The 21,421-nt window shown below is 37.9% G+C and overlaps 1 protein-coding gene across 4 annotated transcripts; it reads right to left on the bottom strand.

Annotated features, from left to right (window-relative positions):
• Window positions 1-1,750: 1,750 nt before the first annotated feature.
• GEN1 (GEN1 Holliday junction 5' flap endonuclease) lies at window positions 1,751-21,389 on the bottom strand. Of its 4 annotated transcripts, none has more exons than XM_056342289.1 (14): window positions 21,322-21,389; window positions 17,944-18,141; window positions 14,837-15,023; window positions 13,494-13,670; window positions 12,906-13,016; window positions 10,876-10,949; window positions 10,247-10,335; window positions 9,293-9,443; window positions 9,139-9,175; window positions 8,957-9,037; window positions 7,556-7,686; window positions 5,703-5,764; window positions 5,001-5,144; window positions 1,751-4,778 (listed from the first exon to the last, which is right to left on the bottom strand). In XM_056342289.1, exons 2-14 carry the CDS (start codon window positions 18,102-18,104, stop codon window positions 3,328-3,330), a joined length of 2,856 nt encoding a protein of 951 aa, XP_056198264.1. In that variant the 5' UTR covers window positions 18,105-18,141; window positions 21,322-21,389; the 3' UTR covers window positions 1,751-3,327. The 4 variants fall into 4 exon arrangements, with proteins under 4 accessions (XP_056198264.1, XP_056198263.1, XP_056198265.1 ...); XM_056342288.1 differs by lacking the exon at window positions 21,322-21,389 and adding an exon at window positions 21,155-21,315; XM_056342290.1 differs by lacking the exon at window positions 21,322-21,389 and adding an exon at window positions 20,860-21,138.
• Between the last annotated feature and the right edge of the window lie 32 nt (window positions 21,390-21,421).

The raw sequence follows: 21,421 nt of genomic DNA, 5'->3' as shown, positions 1-21,421 counted from the left end.
CCGAGTTTACTGTTTTGTCAGTAGCACTTGGGTTTCTAACAACTCTCAATAATATTCTAACTGCAGTTTCCTTTTAACTACTTATATAATACGGCAGGGTTTGACACTTTTTTAGACATGAAAAGACTACCTTGTCTCAAGTAACAGCTGCCCTTAGTCTTTCTCACCACTAATTTCCAAGCACCTTTCTTGAAGAGCACAGAGCCCAGCCTGTGCAAATCCTTAAATAATCCCCTTCTCAAATTACAAAATTTCTGTTTAGTAACTTAAAGTTCATCAATTCTATCAATAAAGTAGAAATTAATACATGCAATGAAAATTAATTTTTCCTTTTATTAAGTATGTTCACCATGTTGATTAAGTATTTCCATATCTACCCACAAAAAAGTAAGAGCGTGTGTGGCTCGACGGTGGATATATAGGTACTGAGGTTTTGTTTTTTGTTAGTTTGGTTTATTTTAAACATTGTGATTTTTTCTAGCTTTCCATGTAAATAGTGTTTATTTTTATTTGTTTGATTCCCCGTAGACCTGAAACAGTGAGTTACGATCACAAGGAATGCTAAACAAATGTTTCCCCTTAAGCTACACCAAATAGATTTGCTACATCTAAGCAGATGTTTATTACTGTTTATAAGTGGAAACAGTGAAATTTATACTGCTAAGACAGAATTTATGTATTTGCTCTGTATCTGCAGGAAAACATCCAAGCTGGAGGGATGCTGAGATCACGAGTGACAGACCAGGTAAAATACTCAGGCTGGTAGGGTAGTTTTGCAGAAAAAATTTGCAGAAAAGTACTTGAAGAATAAAGCATCCTTTACTTGCCCTACCTCCATAGCAAGTGTATTTTTACTGCTTTAGATGAAGCACCCTGAAACAGCCTGTTTGGGCTGACCAGATCAGGTGATAAAAGAAGATACATTCACAGTCATCAGGCTGATGTGTCACATTCACTTATACTTACAGTCAGCGTAACATAATCTTGTAGGAATATTTCCTGCAGAAGAAAGTTATCTGTTACACCCACTCAATTTATTTAAACACCTTCACAAGTGTGAAAGGTTGAAAAGCTGTCAGCTTTGGCATGGTAAAAAATGTTTGAAAGAAAAATCATCCCTAATCCTTCAATTGAATAAATTACAGAAAGATGAGAAATGAAAACACTTCAAAAACTGTAATTTCTCTTCTGTAAAAAATCACAAGTTTCAATCAAGCAACAATCACCCCCAACGATAAATGTTCTTGTGTTTATTTCACTGCAGCGAGCAGATATAGCCTAAACGAGAGGACATCCTATACAGCTGTTTCACATCTATTCCTGCTCCTAAGGTAGTGGCAGAAAACTTACACAAAATTGAGATGCGTTGCAAATGAAAAAATTGAAATTTTTCTGCTTTTCATGCTTGAACTGTACTTACAAAACCAGATTAATTTGTAGTGATAATAAGCAACAGTTTTTTCCCTGCACAGATCTTAATATCTTATGATTGTATCTCATTTCTGGTTTCCATCATCCACAAAACACGAACTCATCATAATTCTAGCACAGTATTTTCAGCAAATCACCCATTAAATCAGTCACTTCAGCCAGATTTGGAAAACAGACACCAAACTCTCCAAAAACTGCTCTTGCCCTCGAGTTCTAAAGAAAACACAGAAACCTACACACTGTGGGTAAAATTGTATGATCCCTCCCGCACGAGTGCATTCCCATATACTGGGAAGGGACAAAATTGAGGTCATCCACATGATCTTGGTGGTTTTATTAATGAAAATTCAAACCCTTGATTTCAACTTTCAGTGTTCACAATCAGCAACAAGAAAAAGAATCATACATAACCAATAACAATGTTTTCCCACAAGAAATGGTCTGATCTCTCCGCTACTGACCACTGTATAAGGAATCTCTCAATTTATGGTCCTCAAATCACTGCTACTCTTCTTCTCTTTCACAATTCTGTTCTTCTAGGATGCTCTCACATCAGCAGAGTGATTAGGTTTTCAAGAGACCATCTTCAAAACTGAAAATAAGTTCCCAATATATTGGGGTTTTTGCTTATTTCCATAATACATTTCTCATTTGGAAAAATCAACTATAAATAAACTTTCTCCATCTGCCCACAGAGGAAAATAAGAAACTACCATTTTGATTAATTACATGTTGTATTATCTATAGACTGCCCATTCTTCCTTAAAAGACATCTGGAATTTGGCTTCATAACTTTTAAACTGAACCGACGGTTTCATTAAGGCACGGATATTCTAAATTTCTGTTGTTAATACTGCGTCTTGGTAGGAGCGGCCTTCCGTCTCGTTGGCCCATAGAAAGTTATGAACACTTAAATGCAGGGCAGGAGGCATATGCTAATAAGCTGTTGAAGACAACTTCTTTATGTACGAAACAGAGACTGCTTTATCGTTAAAGAGGTAGGAAGAACACCTTCAAAAATGTAATTGTATTCAAGTTCCCCCTTTAAAAAAAAATAAATTACAGACTATTATTCAAAGAATCTGCAATATCATAATTGTATTTTGATTTTCTGTAACTTAACCTTCATTCTATTACAAATTATTTAGATGAGATTTCATATCCTTAAGAAAAAATGCCCCAAATTATACATGTTTGATTAAAACAGCTATCAAATTTCCTTAACTATTAGATACGACAGCTACAAAACCAGAATATCCTTATATGGCTTATTCCATTCTTTGGAAGACGCACACACTCAAATTAACAGTTTATTTACAGGACATGGCAGATATAAATTTAGTTACCCTGCAAGGTGCATCTGCTATGTGTCTCTATCTCATCCTTCGGAGATAATCAACACAAGCAGCATCCCAGGATTTGAAAACCATTTTAAAACTAGCAAAATTAAATTAGTGGAGCAGAATGGAAAATTTCTGTTGGGAAGAACTGTATCACTTTGTCTTATTAAGAATATCGAAGAGCAGTGCAGGCACTATTTTAATGTCTGGTTTTATAAGCAGGACTAATAGTTGTATGCAAAATTCTCACAACTGGCTGGACATAAACAGACCTTATGCTCCCTTGTATACGGTACCTTGATGCTTATGTATCAAGCTCAGCATGTAATCAAGTCCAGAATAACTGGCATTTGCCTATAAACAACTATATTTGGTACTTTTGCTAACATTTTTGTTTCAAACTTTTGCTCCAGTATGCAGTATTTTGCAGCCCTTCTTATCCATCAAAACTGTGTCCACTAAAAATTGATAGAGCATACTACAGAAACTTTGAGCAAGAACTCTGTAAGAGCGGAAGGCTGAGTCAACTGTTATCATGATCTATTTTGTGGAGAACTTAATTGATTTTGAGTCTTCCTTTTAGTCTTTCAGACAGGGGAAGGGGACTGTCTGCCCATGCGTCAGTCAGAACAGCACTTCCGGCTTGCTGTGTGACACCAGAACCTGACCTCTCAAATGGTTCCTCTGTACTTGGGGAACAATAAACTTCCTCTACACAGGATGGTTCTGGAGATATTTGCGATGAGAAACTATTACTGATTTTTTTTAAACTGGTCGTTTCCATCTCCCTTTTAATTAAAAGGGCTGAATCACTGTTTGTTCTTTTGGTAGTAACAATGTTACTCCTTCTCTTTATAAAAGATTTTTTAAACTGACCAGGGTTCAGTTGCTTCTTCTGCTGCTCATAAATTAGATTTTTATTCATGTTCCCATCATCACTGTCTTCACTAGAAGAACATTTGTTCTGACATACGCTCTTTTTAAAAGAAGTTTTGCAAGTATTTTGAATAAAAGCTTTTTTAATGTGATGGCCAGTTATGACATCTGCTGGTTTTGGAGGCACTGGAAGCATTTCACACCCAGGATGCCACAACTCTGTTGTTTGCCCACTGAGGGCTAGAGATGTTGAACTGCTTCTATTATGGTCTTTTTGCATCATTTCAGCCAGGGTGTCAGCTTTTTTGTGCTGATCTTGATGAAAGTGTACGCTGGATTCCCTTGCATAGTTTTCTGATAGCACATTTTTACTTTCCTGCACTAGTTTATTTAACTGACATAAGGAAAAAGCATAATTTTTATCAGGATTCAATGTTTCTTTTGTTTGTTTAAAAGATTTCAAAGACTCCAGTTGTGTTACACCTTCAGACAACAAAGGCTTTGATGGAATTGAAGTCTTCTTAAGTATTCCCTCACTTAAAGACCACTTCTGAAGTTCTCCCATAGCATCATCTGAAACCATATCATCTGCACTATCAGAACGATGCTGATCAGACTGCACAGCATCAGAATATTCTGAGCTACTTCTTACTGTTTCATGACCTAGCAGATGTGAGCGTTTTATGCATGTAGTTAAGTGAACTGCTGGATCATGGGTATCACCCCCATGGGCTGGTGAAGCGGTGAGGAAGGTTCCTTCCCAATCGATACTGCGCAGTTGTAGATCAGTGGAAGAGGATGACATCCCTGAATTTTTAGGCAATTGTGCTGGCAATACAGATGAGTCAGCCAATGTACTCTGCAAGAGCAAGTAAGGTGAAGACAGAGAAAGAGCAGCTGCTGATGCTGGCATCTGAACAGCTGTTACACAGGAAGCTGCAGCTAACGCTACATCTTTTGATTCAGTACTTCTCTGGTGTATCTGGTGTTCTGGGGGAGTTTTTATATCTGACGTGGAGTCTTGCACAGGAAGAATCCCACATCTAGACTTTAAATTCATTTGAGACAGGAGATCACTAACTTCATCACAAACATCTGGCAATTTCTTCCCTTTTGGTCTGTCTTTCCTACCTGAAAAAAACACAGGGCCTATCAAAATGACATATTAAACACAGTTCAGATTTCCTGCTGCTGAAGTATAAAACGGTAAGATAAAATCACAGTCCCTGCAAGATATGCCCTGATCGCGGCAAAACATGATACTACTCAACAGTGGGAGAAATGTTTGTTGCTTTTTCTTCTTGTATTCTGGCAGGACCCTTAAGTTCATAAGAAACAAGCTTCTGGACTTACTTTTCTGTTTCTTCTTCAAAACTTCTGACTTCTCCACTTGATAAAGACCAACAACATCAGGATAAGCAGCCTGAAACAAAGACTCCTCCTCCACCGTGACTACAAACAACTCCACAGGCTCATCTTCTGCATCAACATAATGTTCTAAAAAAATCATGAATATACATTAGACAGGTATATAGACACATATCAAAACAGGGAATAAGAAAAACAACAGAAGATTTATGAGTACAAAGAAGGTATGTAAAAAGGTCAATAGTACAATGTTGAGATTTAGCTACAAGTAAAATCTTTTTCTTTTTGCCAGTCTCCTGGCACAAACAGGCACGCTAAAGGCAGAAATCTGTCGGCACAGAAAATTCTCTAGCTGGTAAACAGTCACAGCTTCAGGTGCATAGTGAAATAAGATATGAAACACAGAGTCCAGGTCTTATTAACCTGTACCAGAAAAAGCACCTGAAGACTGAGTCCCTTGCTTTCTAGGTAGTTTGTTGTTTTTTTTTCTTAAAATAAACATTGCTTTTACTTTCAGGGTTATGTGAAATCTGATCCACATTTCCTATTGTTTTCACAAAACAGTTTCCAATTCATCCACATGCCATTGCTTCATAATGTTGTCAAAATCTTCTCCTTTTTAAAGCATGCTTTTCTTTTTTTCTATGAACTCTTTTGTTCCACAATGTACACAGAAATGAGACCAACCTGGTTTTTGCCACTGAATTTCAAAACAAGGAATTCCATTTTTAACACGTGTCTTGACTATCCTGTAAGAACAAAAAGAAGCCCGTTATTTTGCTTAAATGGAAAATGAAAAATCTTAAGTTATCTAAAAATATTTCAGTACTCTAATTTGTAATGATTCAGAGGAAAAAAATATTCTTGTAACCGTGAAATTAATATACCTTTTAAAAAACACACTACTTCTCTGTGTAAGTTATACAGTAAAATTTAGGGCCTAGACTTGAGTACTGAAACATTTTTTTTTTTAATGATATAGCTCAGAGGAGCATAACAAGAAATCAAAAAGCTATTCTGTAACAGACAACTGTAACGCTGACTCCTACAAACATCAGTTTGATACCTTCAACTAATGCCACAGAGAAGACTGTTGCCATAGACAGTAATTTTCTGAATGACCTGACATAAATTTCCGCATCATTTATATCCTTTGCAGGAGAGCATGAAGAAGATAAAGCATGAAATGAGCAGGGACAGCCAGTCTTTATGAGGTTTTTCTAAAAAAACAATTATCTACACCCCAGTTTAATAGGTTCCTACCTGTGAAGAGGCTCTTGCTGAATCATCACCACATTTTTAAACATTTGTAAAAAAAAAAATCTTCTAGAGCCCACATGATCTATCTTTGAAACCCCTGAAACACTAGAAAGTGTTATAAGCAGAGGATGTCAATTAGTTCATTCATCAAGGTAAATGCTGGTAATTTATCTATCTAAATTTGTGTAAAAAGCAGACCCAACCAATCTCTCCACTCTTTTGAAAGGTAACACTGAATAGGAGAGCTTCTCTGCAAGTAATAACTTAACAGACTATGACACATCAACCCAGAAGAGACACTATTACATTGCTACTGACTATCCTCTGTCCCCCCAAATTACGGTCTATAAAATCTTGACCAGCATCAAGGAACACGGAAAAACTATTAACCTTCCTGCAATACAATAATTCGGGGGAGGTGGCATTTGAGTTTCATTTGGGAAACGAAACAGTCAGATACTAAAGCTAAAATAAGTCACAATTCCCTTCACACAGTGAAATTCACATTTACCAACAGACACAGTAGATTCTAAAAGTTTACGTAAGTTTAAGAAAAGATCAGATAATTTAAAAAAATAAAATTACATAGAGGGCTGACAAGAACATAAGAAGGTACTACTTCTGGCTCAGAAAACCCTGAGTAACAGAAGCCTGGATGGTGGGAAAGTATTATAGGGGAAAATAGTTACATGCTTATCTTTCTTTTTCCTGCATATCCATTTTTAGTAACAGGACACTTGGTCATTTTTGTATTCCTAAATGCAGCAGTCCTGAATGAAAGTTTTGTTTTGAGAAGAAGGGGTAGCAGAATAGAACCATAACGCAATGATTTCATCGGACACATAGCACGCAGACAGTCGGTAGGTATGGTAAGAAATCAGAGACCATGACTGAACCTGCAGATGCTCATTTCTAAGCTTAGGTTCTTATTTTGAATTATGGAAGTCAATTACACTTCTGCTAAGAACCTGAGCAAAGGGTCAAACCTGTGACGCTAAATCTCATGTGCAGATCCAAGGAAACAGAATAAAAAATAAGCACAGGAAAAAGCAGGCATTGTCAGAATGAAAGGAAACTGCTATATATCTTATGCTACTGCTGCACAAAGTAATAATTGGTGTACTGATCTAAATTTTTACCTCTCCTCAAAATGAGCATAAAGCTTGAGAAAGAGATGGAAGAAAATAATTAAATTTCTGTAAAAAAAGGAAAAAAACCCCATGTTTTTCATCCAGCACCAGAGGTAAACATATTAAGTTCAAGAAATCAGGCTACATTACCGTATTGCCTGCAGTTGTTTTGAATCAACATATCCAGATTTTCTCTGGATCATATCATAACGTGTCAATAGTGCTAACAGTTTCTTACAAGCATAATGTTTGGTCCATTCCATCTTCTCAGAAGCAAACATCTGTCAGTATAAAAAAGAAAAAAACCACCCCAAACTTTAAAACGTTCTTATTCTGTTAGATATCAGGCTTAGAGACAGCTATCCTAGTAGGGACACAGGACTAAATACTGGAAAACTTCTAGAACGCTTTTATATATTACTGTAATGCCCAACAACATCTCACGGCCAAGGGAGGGAACAGTCATCTGTAACAGGGCAGATTCATTGGCTGTCAGTAACAAGCCAAGGGAACAGTTCTGTAGTGGCAGCAGCAGGGATAAGACAGTTGCTAAACCGTTTATCAGATTCAGATCAGCTACATAAGGATTTTGCATGTGAGAGAAGGATGAACACAGATTTTCATTAAAGCTGTATTACTTAACAGTGGTCTGTTATGGTATACATAACACATCATCAATCCTGGAAAATGAAACATTGTAAAGATCTGCTTTCAGCAATAAAAAAAGAAAAAAAGACCATTTTTAGAAAACAATGCTAACATGCATATATTAACACCCCCAGCTCCGCTGCGCCCCCCCCCCCCAAAAAAAAAAAAAAAAAAAAAGCAGCTTTACAGGATATTTATCCTTTCTTCTATGGACAGAGGAATAATAAACCACTTTTGAGCTTTGCATGCTTTTAAGTAAAGGGCCTCTGAACTTCAAAGCTGGCAGTATTGTGCTAAACAGAAGCTTGCTCTCTGGTTTTGGGAAAACACTCAACATTCAGAATAAAAGACACTTCTGCTTGTCAGATACAAAACCTGATTATTTCAACAGCAAAAATATCATTGAAAAGAAAGCTTAACATTAAAAAAAGTCCACAATGATTACTTGCTATAATACCCAAAGTTACCATATACACACTATGTCAGTAGGATGATGGAAGAAGCATGAGTGAAAACAAAATCTCTATCTGTTATGCCTTTATGAAAGGCGTATTAGAATAGAAAAGATAACATCCAGGATGCATATATTATGCCATATAACCCTACAGTAATTTATACACTGTATAGATAATGCAGCACTCAGCAACCCAATCTAGTAATACCATAAAGTGAAAAATAACACAATGTCAAGTGACACTCCCCCGTCCCCCCACCCCAAGTTCTTTCAAAGTCTTCCATTTTAGGCTTTCAAAAAAATGAGGTATATTAAGAAGTTGTAGCAAGATTCTTTAATTCTTATTTCCACTAAAATTACCAATGAAGATCAAAATTATCACAGATGCCTTCCTTACTAATGAACAAAAAACAAGTACAGAGCTGAATATCCAGTATTTTGTTACATACCTGAAAGGACAATAAATTTGGCCTTTGACATTCCTTTATGTTGATCAATTTATTCTTGTTTACAAGAAATTCTTCAATAACCTTGAGATAAAACAAAAAAAGAGGCAGTTTAAGAGAGGGAAGAAAAATGAAGTTTCAATTAATTGATAAAAAAAACATCTGTAAATAAGCTTGTTTGTTACCTCAGAGAATGGAAAGCCCTCACAACTGTTGGCTTTTCTGCAGGTAAAACAAATGTGTTAGGAACTGAATATAAATGCTAAACCCACAGAATTTAAATGCTCACCCTGCACAAAACCACAGGGAAAAGCAGTTCAATTTTCATGACATTCCTACTTTCTGATGCTGTCCTCCACTGCACTTGCTTGTTTCACTCGCTCTGACTGATGCCATTCACAAGGGCAACTCTGTTTGGAGTCACTAGGTTTGCAGCATCTATCACTTTCACAGAATTTACATCCACTGTGCTCATGTTCCTTGTAAGATCCTACAGAAGCAGATGCACTAAGTGTGAGGAGAAAAGGTTTCCAAAATTTCCAAAAGCTAATACTACAAATACAAAGCTCAGAACACATATGAAGCTAACATGAATAGCAGCCGTAAGCAGATCTGACTATATTAGTTGTATTTATGTATCTACAGTGAAAACTGACAAATACAAGCAAACTTTTTTTTTTTAAACAGACTTTTCCTCCAAACAGTTTCAGACTTTATGCTGAAGACTTTATTACCTAAAAACTACAGAACTAGTCCATGACAACCTGGCCAATGGATATAAGTAACACGTTTGAAATAAGCTTTTCCTTCTCCAAGTGATGGGTTTGAATGGTTTCACTGACGAAAAATGCTACCAAAATGAGGTTCCTTAAGATTAATTTATTTTTAAGAAAACAGTGCAGCAAACCCCATCAATGCTAATGTATTCAGTCCTCTGGAGGTAAGACCACTTCAGGCAACCAAAGAAATCACTGCTTGTCAGTATAGCATACTTTATTGATAAAGTTAAAAAGGCAAATATCTGGGATCACATAACAGCATTGTGGTAACACTCCATCTGCTATCAACTAGTTTCACGTTTGAATAAAGGTTGTCCCCAGCCTCAAAAATAATTTATATACAATACACATATACAATATTGAAAATGTGAAGATAGCCCAGAAGTTGAATGACAAGAAAAACACTTTTTAATGCTAGTCATAAAAAAGCCCCTTACCACTCCCAACCCTACACATCCAGGACAAAAAGTAAATAATTAGGCTAAAAATTAAATTCAGCACTTTTTACACTGACCTGGATGATGGCACTCAGAACAGTGAGTTACCCTTTTAACAACCAAAGGTGGATTATTATCATACTGAAATTCTTTCCATTGTTGAAACCTAAAAGGATGATATTAAAAGGATTAAAAAATACTTTAAACTTTCATACTTAAAATAAAACTTTGAAAAACAGTCATTATACTTTTCAGGCATCTACCTGAGAAACAGTTTTCCAATTTATGAAGGGTTTTTTGTTTTTTTTTTACAGTATACTATATGATTGTTTGATTTCTAGTATTGACACACACAGTGATCAGAAACACAGAAAGCATTAGGCATCTGATGTCCTGATCCACAACCCGATTAGAAATCGGCAAAAGGCTCTCATCAGTTGCTATGACTTCCTTTCCAATATATCAATATACTAGCTCAAGAGCTAGAAGCCAGCTAATGTATAGAATAATTAAGAAGCTTGCCTAGCAAAACACATGATTCATTTAGAAAGCAAAGTAAGGAATGTGGTAATCTCTCCCTGTACTCCTTCCCACCCCACCGTCAAATCAGAGTATTACAAACATTATTTTGGAGCTGAAGTACATATTAGTAAGCCTTCGAATAAAATCTAAGTACTTCAGAATACAACAAAAATTTTCATTTTACCTTTGCAATAAGTTTTGACCTTGTAAAGTCCCAATTAACTTTAAAGCTTGTTCCTTCCCAACTCCTGGAACACCCTATAGAGATAGAAATATTATTTAAAGACTAACAAGAGTATTCAGATTTTCATAAAAACTGCCTTCATAACATTTATGTAAAGAAATGATAAAAATGATCCCAGATGTTGAGAATAAACTGAGAATATTCTTGACCAAGTCCCAAAGTCAGAAAAGGTGAGAGATTACAGCTATACTACCAGTGTAACGCACAAGCTGCATAAAACATTCTTACACTCAGCAGCAACTCAGATAAAACCAGGTAGAGAAAGAAGGTAGTAGAAAACAATAGGAAGATGTTTTGTTTGGTTTGTTTTCTTTCTTGCTATCTGCAACAGGACAACAATATAAAATACTGGTGACATTATTGCCAGATAACTGCCAGATTGCTGAAACTTTTCAGAATTGTCTTGGAAAGACAAGAAAAAGACAGATCTTTCGGATTTTAGAAGCAAAAGGCTGGAACTTAAGAGACGGAAGAAACCCAGTGAAAAGCTTTCACTCACAGGAAAGAGATGCTTTATGGCAACAGAAACAGCTTTGAATATTTGAAAACCTCAAGCACTTATACAAAATCAATTCTGAGAGGTGACAAAGAAAAGTGTAAGAGCATTTTCTGAAAAATGATTAAAACCCCCAGTAAAATAACAAAACCAACAAATTCCTTCCTTTCAACAAAGGCTTGCTTGATTTTGATATTTACTCCATTATTACATCTGTAACATGCACATCCTTTATAGGAAAGGAGACTACCACTATGGATAATACTTAGATAGGAACAGCAAATATATTCACAGAATCACAAAATGGTTTGGGTTGGAAGGAACCTTTACAGGTCATCTAGTCCACTCCCCCGGGCATAAGCAGGGACATCTCCAACTAGATCAGGTTGCTCAGAGCCCCATCCAACCTGATCCTGGAGGTCCCTCTTCTAGAACCTTGCTCATAGACTGAAATCCAGAACTTTGTAGTAACCCCTAGACATAATCTAGAGTAAAAGTCAATTGATTCAAAACAATCAGAGGAGGGCCACAAAGATGTTCAGAGGGCTGGAGCACCTCTCCCTGTAAGAAAAGGCTGGGAGAGTGGGGGTTGTTCAGCCTGGAGAAGAGAAGGTTTTGGGGAAATCTTATTGCAGTCTTTCAATACTTAAAGGGATCTTATAAGAAAGATGGGGACAGACTTTTTAGTGGGGCAGGCAGTGATAGGGCAAGGGGTAATGGCTTTAGACTGGAAGAGGGTATATTCAGATTTGCAATAAGGAAGAAATTCTTTACTGTGAGGGTGGTGAGGCACTAGACCAGGTTGCCCAGAGAAGCTGTGGATGCCCCATCCCTGGCAGTGTTCAAGGCCAGGCTGGATGGGGCTTTGAGCAACCTGGTCTAGTGGAAGGTGTCCCTGCCCATGGCAGGGGGGTTGGAACTAGATGATCTTTAAAGCTGCTTCCAACCCAAACCATTCCGTAGTTCACAAATCATATATTTATAAACAATAGAATTATAAGGGGATACATCCAAACTGCATCCAGAACTGGCATTACTAATAACTACAGTTCAAAATTATCACATTTAAGTCTTCCACACAGCTTAGAGACAGCTGTTTTTCTTATTTTCACAGCTGCTCTGCTAGGGATGTACTTATACACAAATGGTTATAAAGCATCCTCACAAACAACTGAATTCTCACACCTTTGCTCAATGCAATCAACTTATAAAATTTTGTCTTCACCTCTGTCATAGAAAAAGTCTGGAATAACATATAACAGTTTCAGAAAGATTAATGCTCATGAACCATTTTGGATTATCTGTAAGCTTTCACAAATGAAATTTACAGTGACTTACTAAGCACCCTCTTCAACTAGATCTCAGTAAACATGCATTGCATACAGTTTTGTCAGCATGCACACATCTCCCTTGATACAGTTTATAGTTCTTCAAAACAGTGTAAGTACCTAATAAAAGTAATTATATTGCTTACCTTTGGAAGATAATCACAACCCAGAAGAACAGCTAGCCCAATCAAAGACTCTCTGTCGCAGCCAAGCTTCTCCTTAATAGAGGATATTGTGTAACAGTCAAGATGTGGATCCTGCAAGAGAAATTTATCGTACATTTTATTTTTGTAACATCAGGGAAGGAACTGCTCTGAGTCACATTCAGTTGTGATTGCTTATTGACCCACATCTGCAGGAAACAAGTCTATCCCATAAGAGCGGTCTTACTGCAAAAATACAGTTCTGGAATTTCAAGTTTTAAGTATGGGCATCAACTGTTGAAAACTGTTGAAAGAAACTAAAATAAGCCAAGAGGTGGTTTTATTGTTTACTACCTGTAGAAAAAGTATGACAAGACTAATACTATCCAGTACTAGTGGCTGTGTAAGTAATCTCAGGATTGCTAGTGAATCAAACAAAACATTCCTGCCTTAAATGTACTACTTTAAACAAACCCAACTACTAGAGGATAAATGTGATAATATCTAAGTGATTGTTTCAAATCCCTTCTTTCTATTTCCTATTTTTGGAAGAGTCTAAAGAGAGGGTGGGAATGGGATGAGGTACATTACCTTGGCATTCATGGCAAAGTTCCTATAAACTGTCTGAGCTCCATATAGGAAGACATCCCCATCATTGGTAATGCAGCCGTCAACATGTCCTTTTGCATTTAGGTATGCACACATCGCCTCTGCTTCCCCGGCTGCTTGAACGCAAGGGACACCTAAGCACTCCAGCAGTTCGAGACACTAGAAGAAGGAATCCAAAGGGGAAGGGAGAGTGAATGCTGAATTGGATCCACTTATGCGCTTTCTCAGGCAAAAGTGTATACAAAAACTGTTACTGCTGCACTGCCTATAGAACACTACATCAATACAAGCACTACTTTACGATAGTTTACTGTAACAGTGAAAAGAAATACCCAACTAAGAGCAAAGTACTAGTTATAGGACTTAAACACAGCATGATTAATGGTTATTCCTTCACAAAAATCTTTATAATTTAAATAGATATTTAGGATTTTTTCAGAAGAGTAACAGAGGAATATTTATCTTTGTGAAGCAACACTATTTACTAAAGTAGTAATACTGGGCTAGCACTGACATCTTTCAACAGGTGCCAGACTGTCTGAGAATATTGTTGACTTAGTAAGATTAAACCACAGTATAGACATACTGACATACACTTCTTACAAATTTCAGAAAACAATAATTTTAGAACTTATGATTAAAACAGAAATTCATACATTCAATTTACTGAAGCCACGAGTCTCTATAAATTCTATTTCATAAAATTCTGAATAGATAAAAAGTGTATGTATCTGAAACAATGAATGAAGAAGAAAATTACTGAATAGGAAGTCTTTGCAACCAGAGTAATCTCAACCACCTATAAAGACAAGTACACAATCTTCCTTTTAGCCTAATCCAGCAGGTGTCCAACAAGTGTATCCTCTTTGCTATTCAACTAGTTCACCAAATCGTAGACCTAGGTTACAAAACAGTTCAGTGTACCCTTTCAAAAACACACTAGCTTAGTTTACATAGGTACACAACACATTCCTGTTTTCCCATATACCCATCTAGAAAAAAAACCCCAAGGTATCAATACTAACACTGTAAAAGAAAAAGAAAGCTGAACTTCTGTAATAAACACCCCATTATGACTGTGGCGTGCTACAGCACAACATGCACAGATACACATCAAACAACAAAACTATTCTGACATTGTCCCTCCTTCACAAGTTAACAGATGCTGTAAAGTCCAATTTCAAAGGCATGTGTTCCCTTAAAATTCAAAATTCTGTTGAAATTGGTTGTGTAGGAAACTATTGATTCTTTCAAGTTCTTGTATATAATTTGGTTAACATTTCTTCCTATCACATTGAAAATACCGAAACACAGCCTACAATTACCTCCTTTAAAATGGCTTTAAATGAAGATCTCCCTGTTCTTGCAGCTCCAGCTTTCTTTGAAGGTCCATAGCGCATCTCATTCCTCTTACTCATGGTGTCTGCTTTCAGCCTGGGAGCCTCTCCTTCCATGACAAACACTAGTTTAATTCCCATTGATGTTAAGAAAGAGAACCGAAAAAACAGGTTTCTGCAATAAAGCAAGGTGTTCCATAAGCTGCAGAACTAGCGAAGATTGATTTCTTCAGACATTTTCCTCATATTCCTCAGCAATAACCTTACCTTTCTCTCCACCTTTTATGATTCCCTCACCCCCAAGCTAACAGATCTTTCATCTATATCCCTGTCTTTGGCTGAAGTTGTTTTACTATGAACTTTACAAAATTCCCAAGAAAATACCACATAAGAATAAGAAAGATTTTTTGGGGTGTAAAAACATAAGCAAATTTAAAAGGCTTAATAAAAAACATTCACTATCCAAAGTCTGCTTCCAAACTCATTGCCACATTGATTCTTTTATATCAAATTTTAATCCCAAATCTCTCAATACAGGTACATCGATCCTGAGGTGACTGAATGCTGTAGTAATTAGACTGACTCATGGATGCCATTACCATGCAAATTTATTTCATATGCAAGCCAGTATCACTGACAGGTCAAGTTGTGGAGATCAGTGAAAGGTGGCATTCCTCTGGGGTCAATACTGGGACCAGCGCTGCTCCACACCTTTGTCAGCAACACAGACAGCGGGATCGAGCGCACCCTAACCAGGTTTGTCGACGACACCAAGAGGACTGGTGAGGCTGACACATTGGAGGGAAGGGATGCCATCCAGAGGGACCTTGACAGGCTTGAGAGCTGGGCCTGTGCGAACCTCATGAAGTTCAACAAGGCCAAGTGCAATGTTCTGCACATGGGTAAGGGCACTCCCAAACACAAATAGAGGCTGGGCAGAGAATGGATTTAGAGCAGACCCCACCTGGAGTACTGCATCCAGCTCTGGGGCCCCCAGCACAAGAAGGACATGGACCTGTTGGATTGAGTCCAGAGCAGGGCCACAAAGATGATCAGAGGGCTGGTGCACCTCTGTGGTGATGCAAGTCGAGGCGGACTTAAAAGAAACACTATGTCTGCGTGGCTGGGTTCGGACAAAATGGCCTTTATTGTTTATACAAACTATTTATGTATCTTAGTGCAGGTGTTAGACCCTGATAGGTTTTTGTGTCCTTCCTCTTGCTTGCCATTTGCTGTTGCTGTAGGTGCCCGTATACTGTGGTTCTAAGTTCCAATTCTTCACATCCTGTTTACATACCTGACAATTTGTGGCTGTCTTAAAGGTACACGGCTAAGTCTTTGAGGTCAACTAACTTGTCTGCAGATCCGCTGCAGACTCCAACACACCTCACCTATGAAGACAGGCTGAGAGAGCTGGGGTTGCTCAACTTGGAGAAGAGAAGGTTCTGGGGATACCTGACAGCAGCCTTCCAGTACCTAAAAAGGGCCTACAAAAAAGCTGGAGAGGGACTTTTTAGCAGGGCAGGTAGTGATAGGGCAAGGGGTAATGGCTTTAAACTTGAAGAGGGTATATTCAGATTGGCAATAAGGAAGAAATTCTTTACTGTGAGGGTGGTGAGGCACTGGAACAGGTTGCCCAGAGAAGCTGTAGATGCCCCATCCTTGGAAGTGTTCAAGGCCTGGTTGGATGGGGCTTTGAGCAACCTGGTCTAGTGGAAGGTGTCCCTGCCCATGGCAGGGGGTTGGAAATAGATGATCTTTAAGGTCCCTTCTAACCCAAACTACTCTATGATGATTAATTTTGTAAGGAAGCAATGATAATATCTAGTCTACAATAGTAAAATTGAGAGCCGTTAACGTCAGACAACATATTTCCAGTAATTTCAGGATCAATCTTTCAAAAGGAGTGGACCAAACATTTACATCTCTTCAATGACATGGAAAGACCATTACGCTGTACAGACTTTATTCGTACACTTGCTATTGGTAAAAAAGGATAAAGTGATCTTTTGAGGCTAGTCCCATTTCCAAAATAATATTTAAAAAAAAATAAAATCACTTACAGTAAGCTTCTCTAAAATACTTAACAAAACAGTTTAATTTCCAACTGCCTGAAAACATGTCTTTTTTGTTTTGGTTGAAATCTGTTCATCCCTTTGTCTTAACTTGGAAAGATTGCATAGCAAGCTGGACTGATGTTTCCATTCCACTGAAAAAAGGACATCCTAACTAATGACTTTGGTGATGCTTCAAGTTTTACAGTTATTCATCCATTTGGGGTCATAAGCATAACATTTTAAGAAATTATTCTCAGAAGAGGCTGATATTTCATACCAGCTGAATTTAACAGAAGCCATAGCAACATCTAACAGTAGCTAGTAACTAGGCATTCTTGAGCTAATCAGTAAGATGTCATTTATGAAAATTTGTATGTACTTTCACTTTTGTCAGCATCATTTGCAAAGAACAGTGCTTTGGAGTTACAGTTGCTTATGCTTGCTTACCCCTTAAGTATGTGATTCATTTAAATTAAAAATATATTCTTCAAGGTTGTTCATAAGCCTGAAGAATAATTTAAACATATTTAATTCAACATGGGGTCTAACTAGAATTTTAATTTATAAGCCAGATCACGCTAGAGCATGCATGACTTATTATGGTCATGACTAGCATCCAAACCTCTGTGATAAACAGTTGAAACTCCCATACTACATTGCATCACAGAGCCTCAGAAACATACAGGAACTAGCACACTGATCTGTGTTGCTTGATAATCCCTGTATCACACAGTGCTATACTACAATAAGACAAACACGGTTCTGCTTACATCCATCTCATCCTTATCTACAGTTGAGACCTCAAGACAAAGCAGGCTGGGCCCAAGAACTTCTATTTGCAGCAGACCATTAAGTTGAATTCAGCCACTATAACAGAGTCTTCACTTCGAACCATTTACTTATGTAGTACAAGTGGTAACAACAGAATCAAAACAGTCACATGAATCTCAGAGGTAGTCTTAAATTTGGAGTAAGTATCGTACCTAAATTATGCAGCTCCAAGACGTTTGGCTACAAGTATTTATATGGATATCATACCTCAGATATGGCTTGGTAACTACTCCAATCATCTTTTTAACCGTCTGTGCTTCACAAACCCACAGACTTAAATCAACAGCAAGTGTTTTTCCCTTGAGTCTGCTCAAGTTGACAGGTTGTCTCACAGGCTCAAGGATTTGCCACAGATTAGTCACTCCCATTGTTCTAGCTTCTTTGTTGTCAGCACAAAGGTTTTAGCTGTGAAGACCAAGCAAAATAAAATACTTTCAGAATGTAACATGAAATATGACATATTACGAACACTAAGTTCAGAAAATAAATATTTAGTCATTATCAGTTTTACTTTTATAAGCCAAGAACACTTTCAATCAAGCCTTCTAAGTGTGTAGTGACTTCAGTTCACAGATGGTTAATTACTAAATACCTTCTTTGGACTGTACATTTTCACTGCTAATAGCCTGAACTTAAATGAAACCAAACATATTTGAGGGGATAAAATAAAAAACATTCATTTCCAAGTCTCATGTGTCCCTTACACATCGACCATCCAAGCTTTATTTAAAAAACAAAGAAAACCCACACCTCTAAAGGGAATAACTTCCTGATCTGAAGTGGTAGGACTCACATCAAAATGCTTCTGTTCAAACATAAGTAGCTTAAAGCCACTCGAAGAATATTTGCAATAATGACAGAATATAAAACTTTTTGTACTATTCCAAGATGACATAAGGAGGGATAATGGCCATAGATTATAGCTGGGGAAACTCAAGTTGGACTTCAGGGAGGAAAAAATAAAATATATATTGAAAAAATCCCAGAGTACTGCAACACTGGTTTCCCAGAGGTCACAGAATCTCCATTCCTGAAGATTTTCAATATCCAGCCAGTATACTGTTTTACTGGTTAATCCAACACTGGTGGAAGTCCGCCTCTGAGCAGGGAATCAGCATTTATGACCTCCAGAGGCCGTTTCCAACAAACATTTCAACATTAGTAACACCGTGTGATTGCAGAAACATGCCAGTCTGCACGTTTTTACAATTTTAATTTTGGTATTGTGTGATTGGCACTACTTATAATGAATGCCAGCTGAAAACATGCACCTATTAGGTGGCATATTTCTTTGTCTCTTATTTAACTTTATTTACATAGCTGTGTTCTCCATGTTTCCCCACTACCATATTTAATTTTCTTCCCTTTTTTATTCTTCTGGTTTCCATACCTTGCCAGTTCTAACAAATACTCTGCTTTTCACAAGACCAATCTATTCCTGCACAGTCTTATTGTACAAAGTTTGCCTTATGCTTAGCTCTCTACTTTTCCCTCTTCTTCCTCAATATTAGAAGATAAAAATCAAATAAAATGTGGAATGTTTTGTATTTCTTTCTTCCTGATTTTGATACTAGTGTACACTCAGGTAAAATAAACCCTTCCTTTGAATAGGCGATGACTAGATTAGCTAGCTACCTGTGCTCTAAGACCTGCTTATGATACACGAGGAGCTACGCCACCTTGTGGTACGCAGCCATGTTAAATCCAGCAGTCTTCCACATTTAACACCATCACAGCCTGTCAGAACAGCAAGCCTGTCTTTGTAGGGTGCATTGTTTGATACTCTAGAACTGTTACAAAGCAAGGCAGCTAATCAATTCCAAGTTGTTTTTAAATCGCATTCTTCTGTTAAGATCTACCTTCAAAAGAAAAAGTATTTCTCTAGTCCATTTCTTTGAGTACTACAATCACTCAACCTGATTTTAGCTGCACATCTACTCGGCATAATGTATTGCTTTTGTTGTTGTTATCCCAAAGTACATAAAATGAGTTAAAAGGACAAATAACACATGCAAAAACATGGCGTAATTTCTTGAAGTCCAGGATAATCAACCTCTGCGATGCACAGGGGAGGCTAACAAAAGCTGTCCAAACCTTCTCAAAGACAAGCGTGAGATTCAACTTCAGCAAGATTTCTTGAAGTCCACCTAGAATTTTGATGTTATCACCTGGTTCCTGCCAGTCTGCATCAACGCAAATTTAAAAAAGCCACTGTGTTAGTTGTTTCCAAATATTTTTTTGGAACTTCACACGGTACTTAATAGGCAAGATAAACACACTACAAACTTTATAGTCCATAAGATTGAGAACAATAAAGAAAAAAAAAGTATAACCCCCTGAAAATTACAAAAAAAACAGGGGTTTTTTTCCATTATGAGATAATTAATTATTGTTATTTGAGGACAAACGTTCTCCCTACCCCTATTCTAAAGTTGATATATCTAAAGTTGAGTTATGAAAGCCCGAGTCCCACCAGTCTTTTTTGAGAGCATTCAGTAAAATATTTAGATCTGGATCTTGTATACAAATACAACTACTACTTTTAACAGAAGTTATCTGTCTGCTCAGATTTTCTTATTTATCACAAGCCTCAAATCTGCTTTGAGAGATGGTAACTTCCAAAGGGTGACTGATCCTGGGTTTTTTTTTCATATACTTAGAAATCACTGAAGACATCATGGTATTTTAAGATCACTGACCGAAAATATAAACTAAAAAAACCCAACTTAAGACCTCAGAGAAAACCTTCTGAATTTTTCACGGGGCCAGTATGTGCTACAGCTATGTATCTTATACTAAGTTGTTTTTGGTTGGTTGGGGGTTTTTTGGTTTTTGTTGGGTTTTTTTTTTTTTTTTTTACACAGTCAGAAAAGTAAACCAGTTACTTGAAAATAACTACATAAGACATATAATGCTGAAATGTAATTCATACAGATATGCTTTCACCTATTGCCAAGGTAATTTGCAAAGACTGGCAAGCATAGCTTTAAGCCTGACCCAGAGGTCTCTTGAAAAAAGGAAGGAAAAAACCCACACGACACGTTTATAACAACTCTCCCATTCCCTCTCTGTGCTGCTGCAATACTCCACGCTTGGTACAGCTTTGCCAATAAACCTGAGCACCTGAAGCAAGCAGTAGCATGTTTCATCATTCACAGATTCCTCCTCAAATATTTTCCCCCCCTAGATAAAAACAAAACCGAGAAATTGCATGGAAGTGACATAACAAGACGCACAGTCATCTTGAACACAAACATCTGGAATTCCCGCCTTGATGCGACCTAGATAATAACGCACCACACACCCAGGAAGAGACACTTCCCTGACCCACTGTGAGAAGAACAGCCTTTGGGCGGGCTCTCCCTGGCCCCCGACCCCAGCCCGGGGCAGGGGGCCGCTCTCTCGCAACGTTGCCTACCTCCCGCCCGCGGGCGGACGCCTGCGGAGCCGAGGCTGCGGCGCCTAGAGACTCCCGACACCTCCCCAGGGGAACCCGGGCGGCGCAGGAGGACCCGGCCAGACCTAGTTCCTAACTCCTAAGGCCCCCACGGAAGAGGAGGGGATGAAAGCCCCGCGGCCGCTCACCCGCGCCGCGTTCCGCAGCCCTAACGGTCGTGCCGGCCGCGCGCCCCGCCTCAGCGGCAGCTCCGCCCCCTCGAAAATGGCGGGCTCTCGGAAACGGCCC

Source organism: Falco biarmicus, chromosome 6, assembly GCF_023638135.1.
Source record: "Falco biarmicus isolate bFalBia1 chromosome 6, bFalBia1.pri, whole genome shotgun sequence".
NCBI lineage: Eukaryota > Metazoa > Chordata > Aves > Falconiformes > Falconidae > Falco > Falco biarmicus.
Note: the sequence above shows the minus strand (reverse complement) of the source record. Positions and strands in the feature narration are given on the sequence as shown.

Excerpts from the sequence above, each read along its gene's own strand:
- GEN1 (XM_056342289.1), bottom strand. The coding sequence starts at position 18,104 with ATGGGAGTGACTAATCTGTGGCAAATCCTTGAGCCTGTGAGACAACCT. Across the intron at positions 13,671-14,836 it reads TTAAAGCCATTTTAAAGGAG|TGTCTCGAACTGCTGGAGTG; the intron begins GTAATTGTAGGC and ends TCCTTCTTCTAG. Across the intron at positions 10,950-12,905 it reads GTTGTGATTATCTTCCAAAG|GGTGTTCCAGGAGTTGGGAA; the intron begins GTAAGCAATATA and ends CTATCTCTATAG.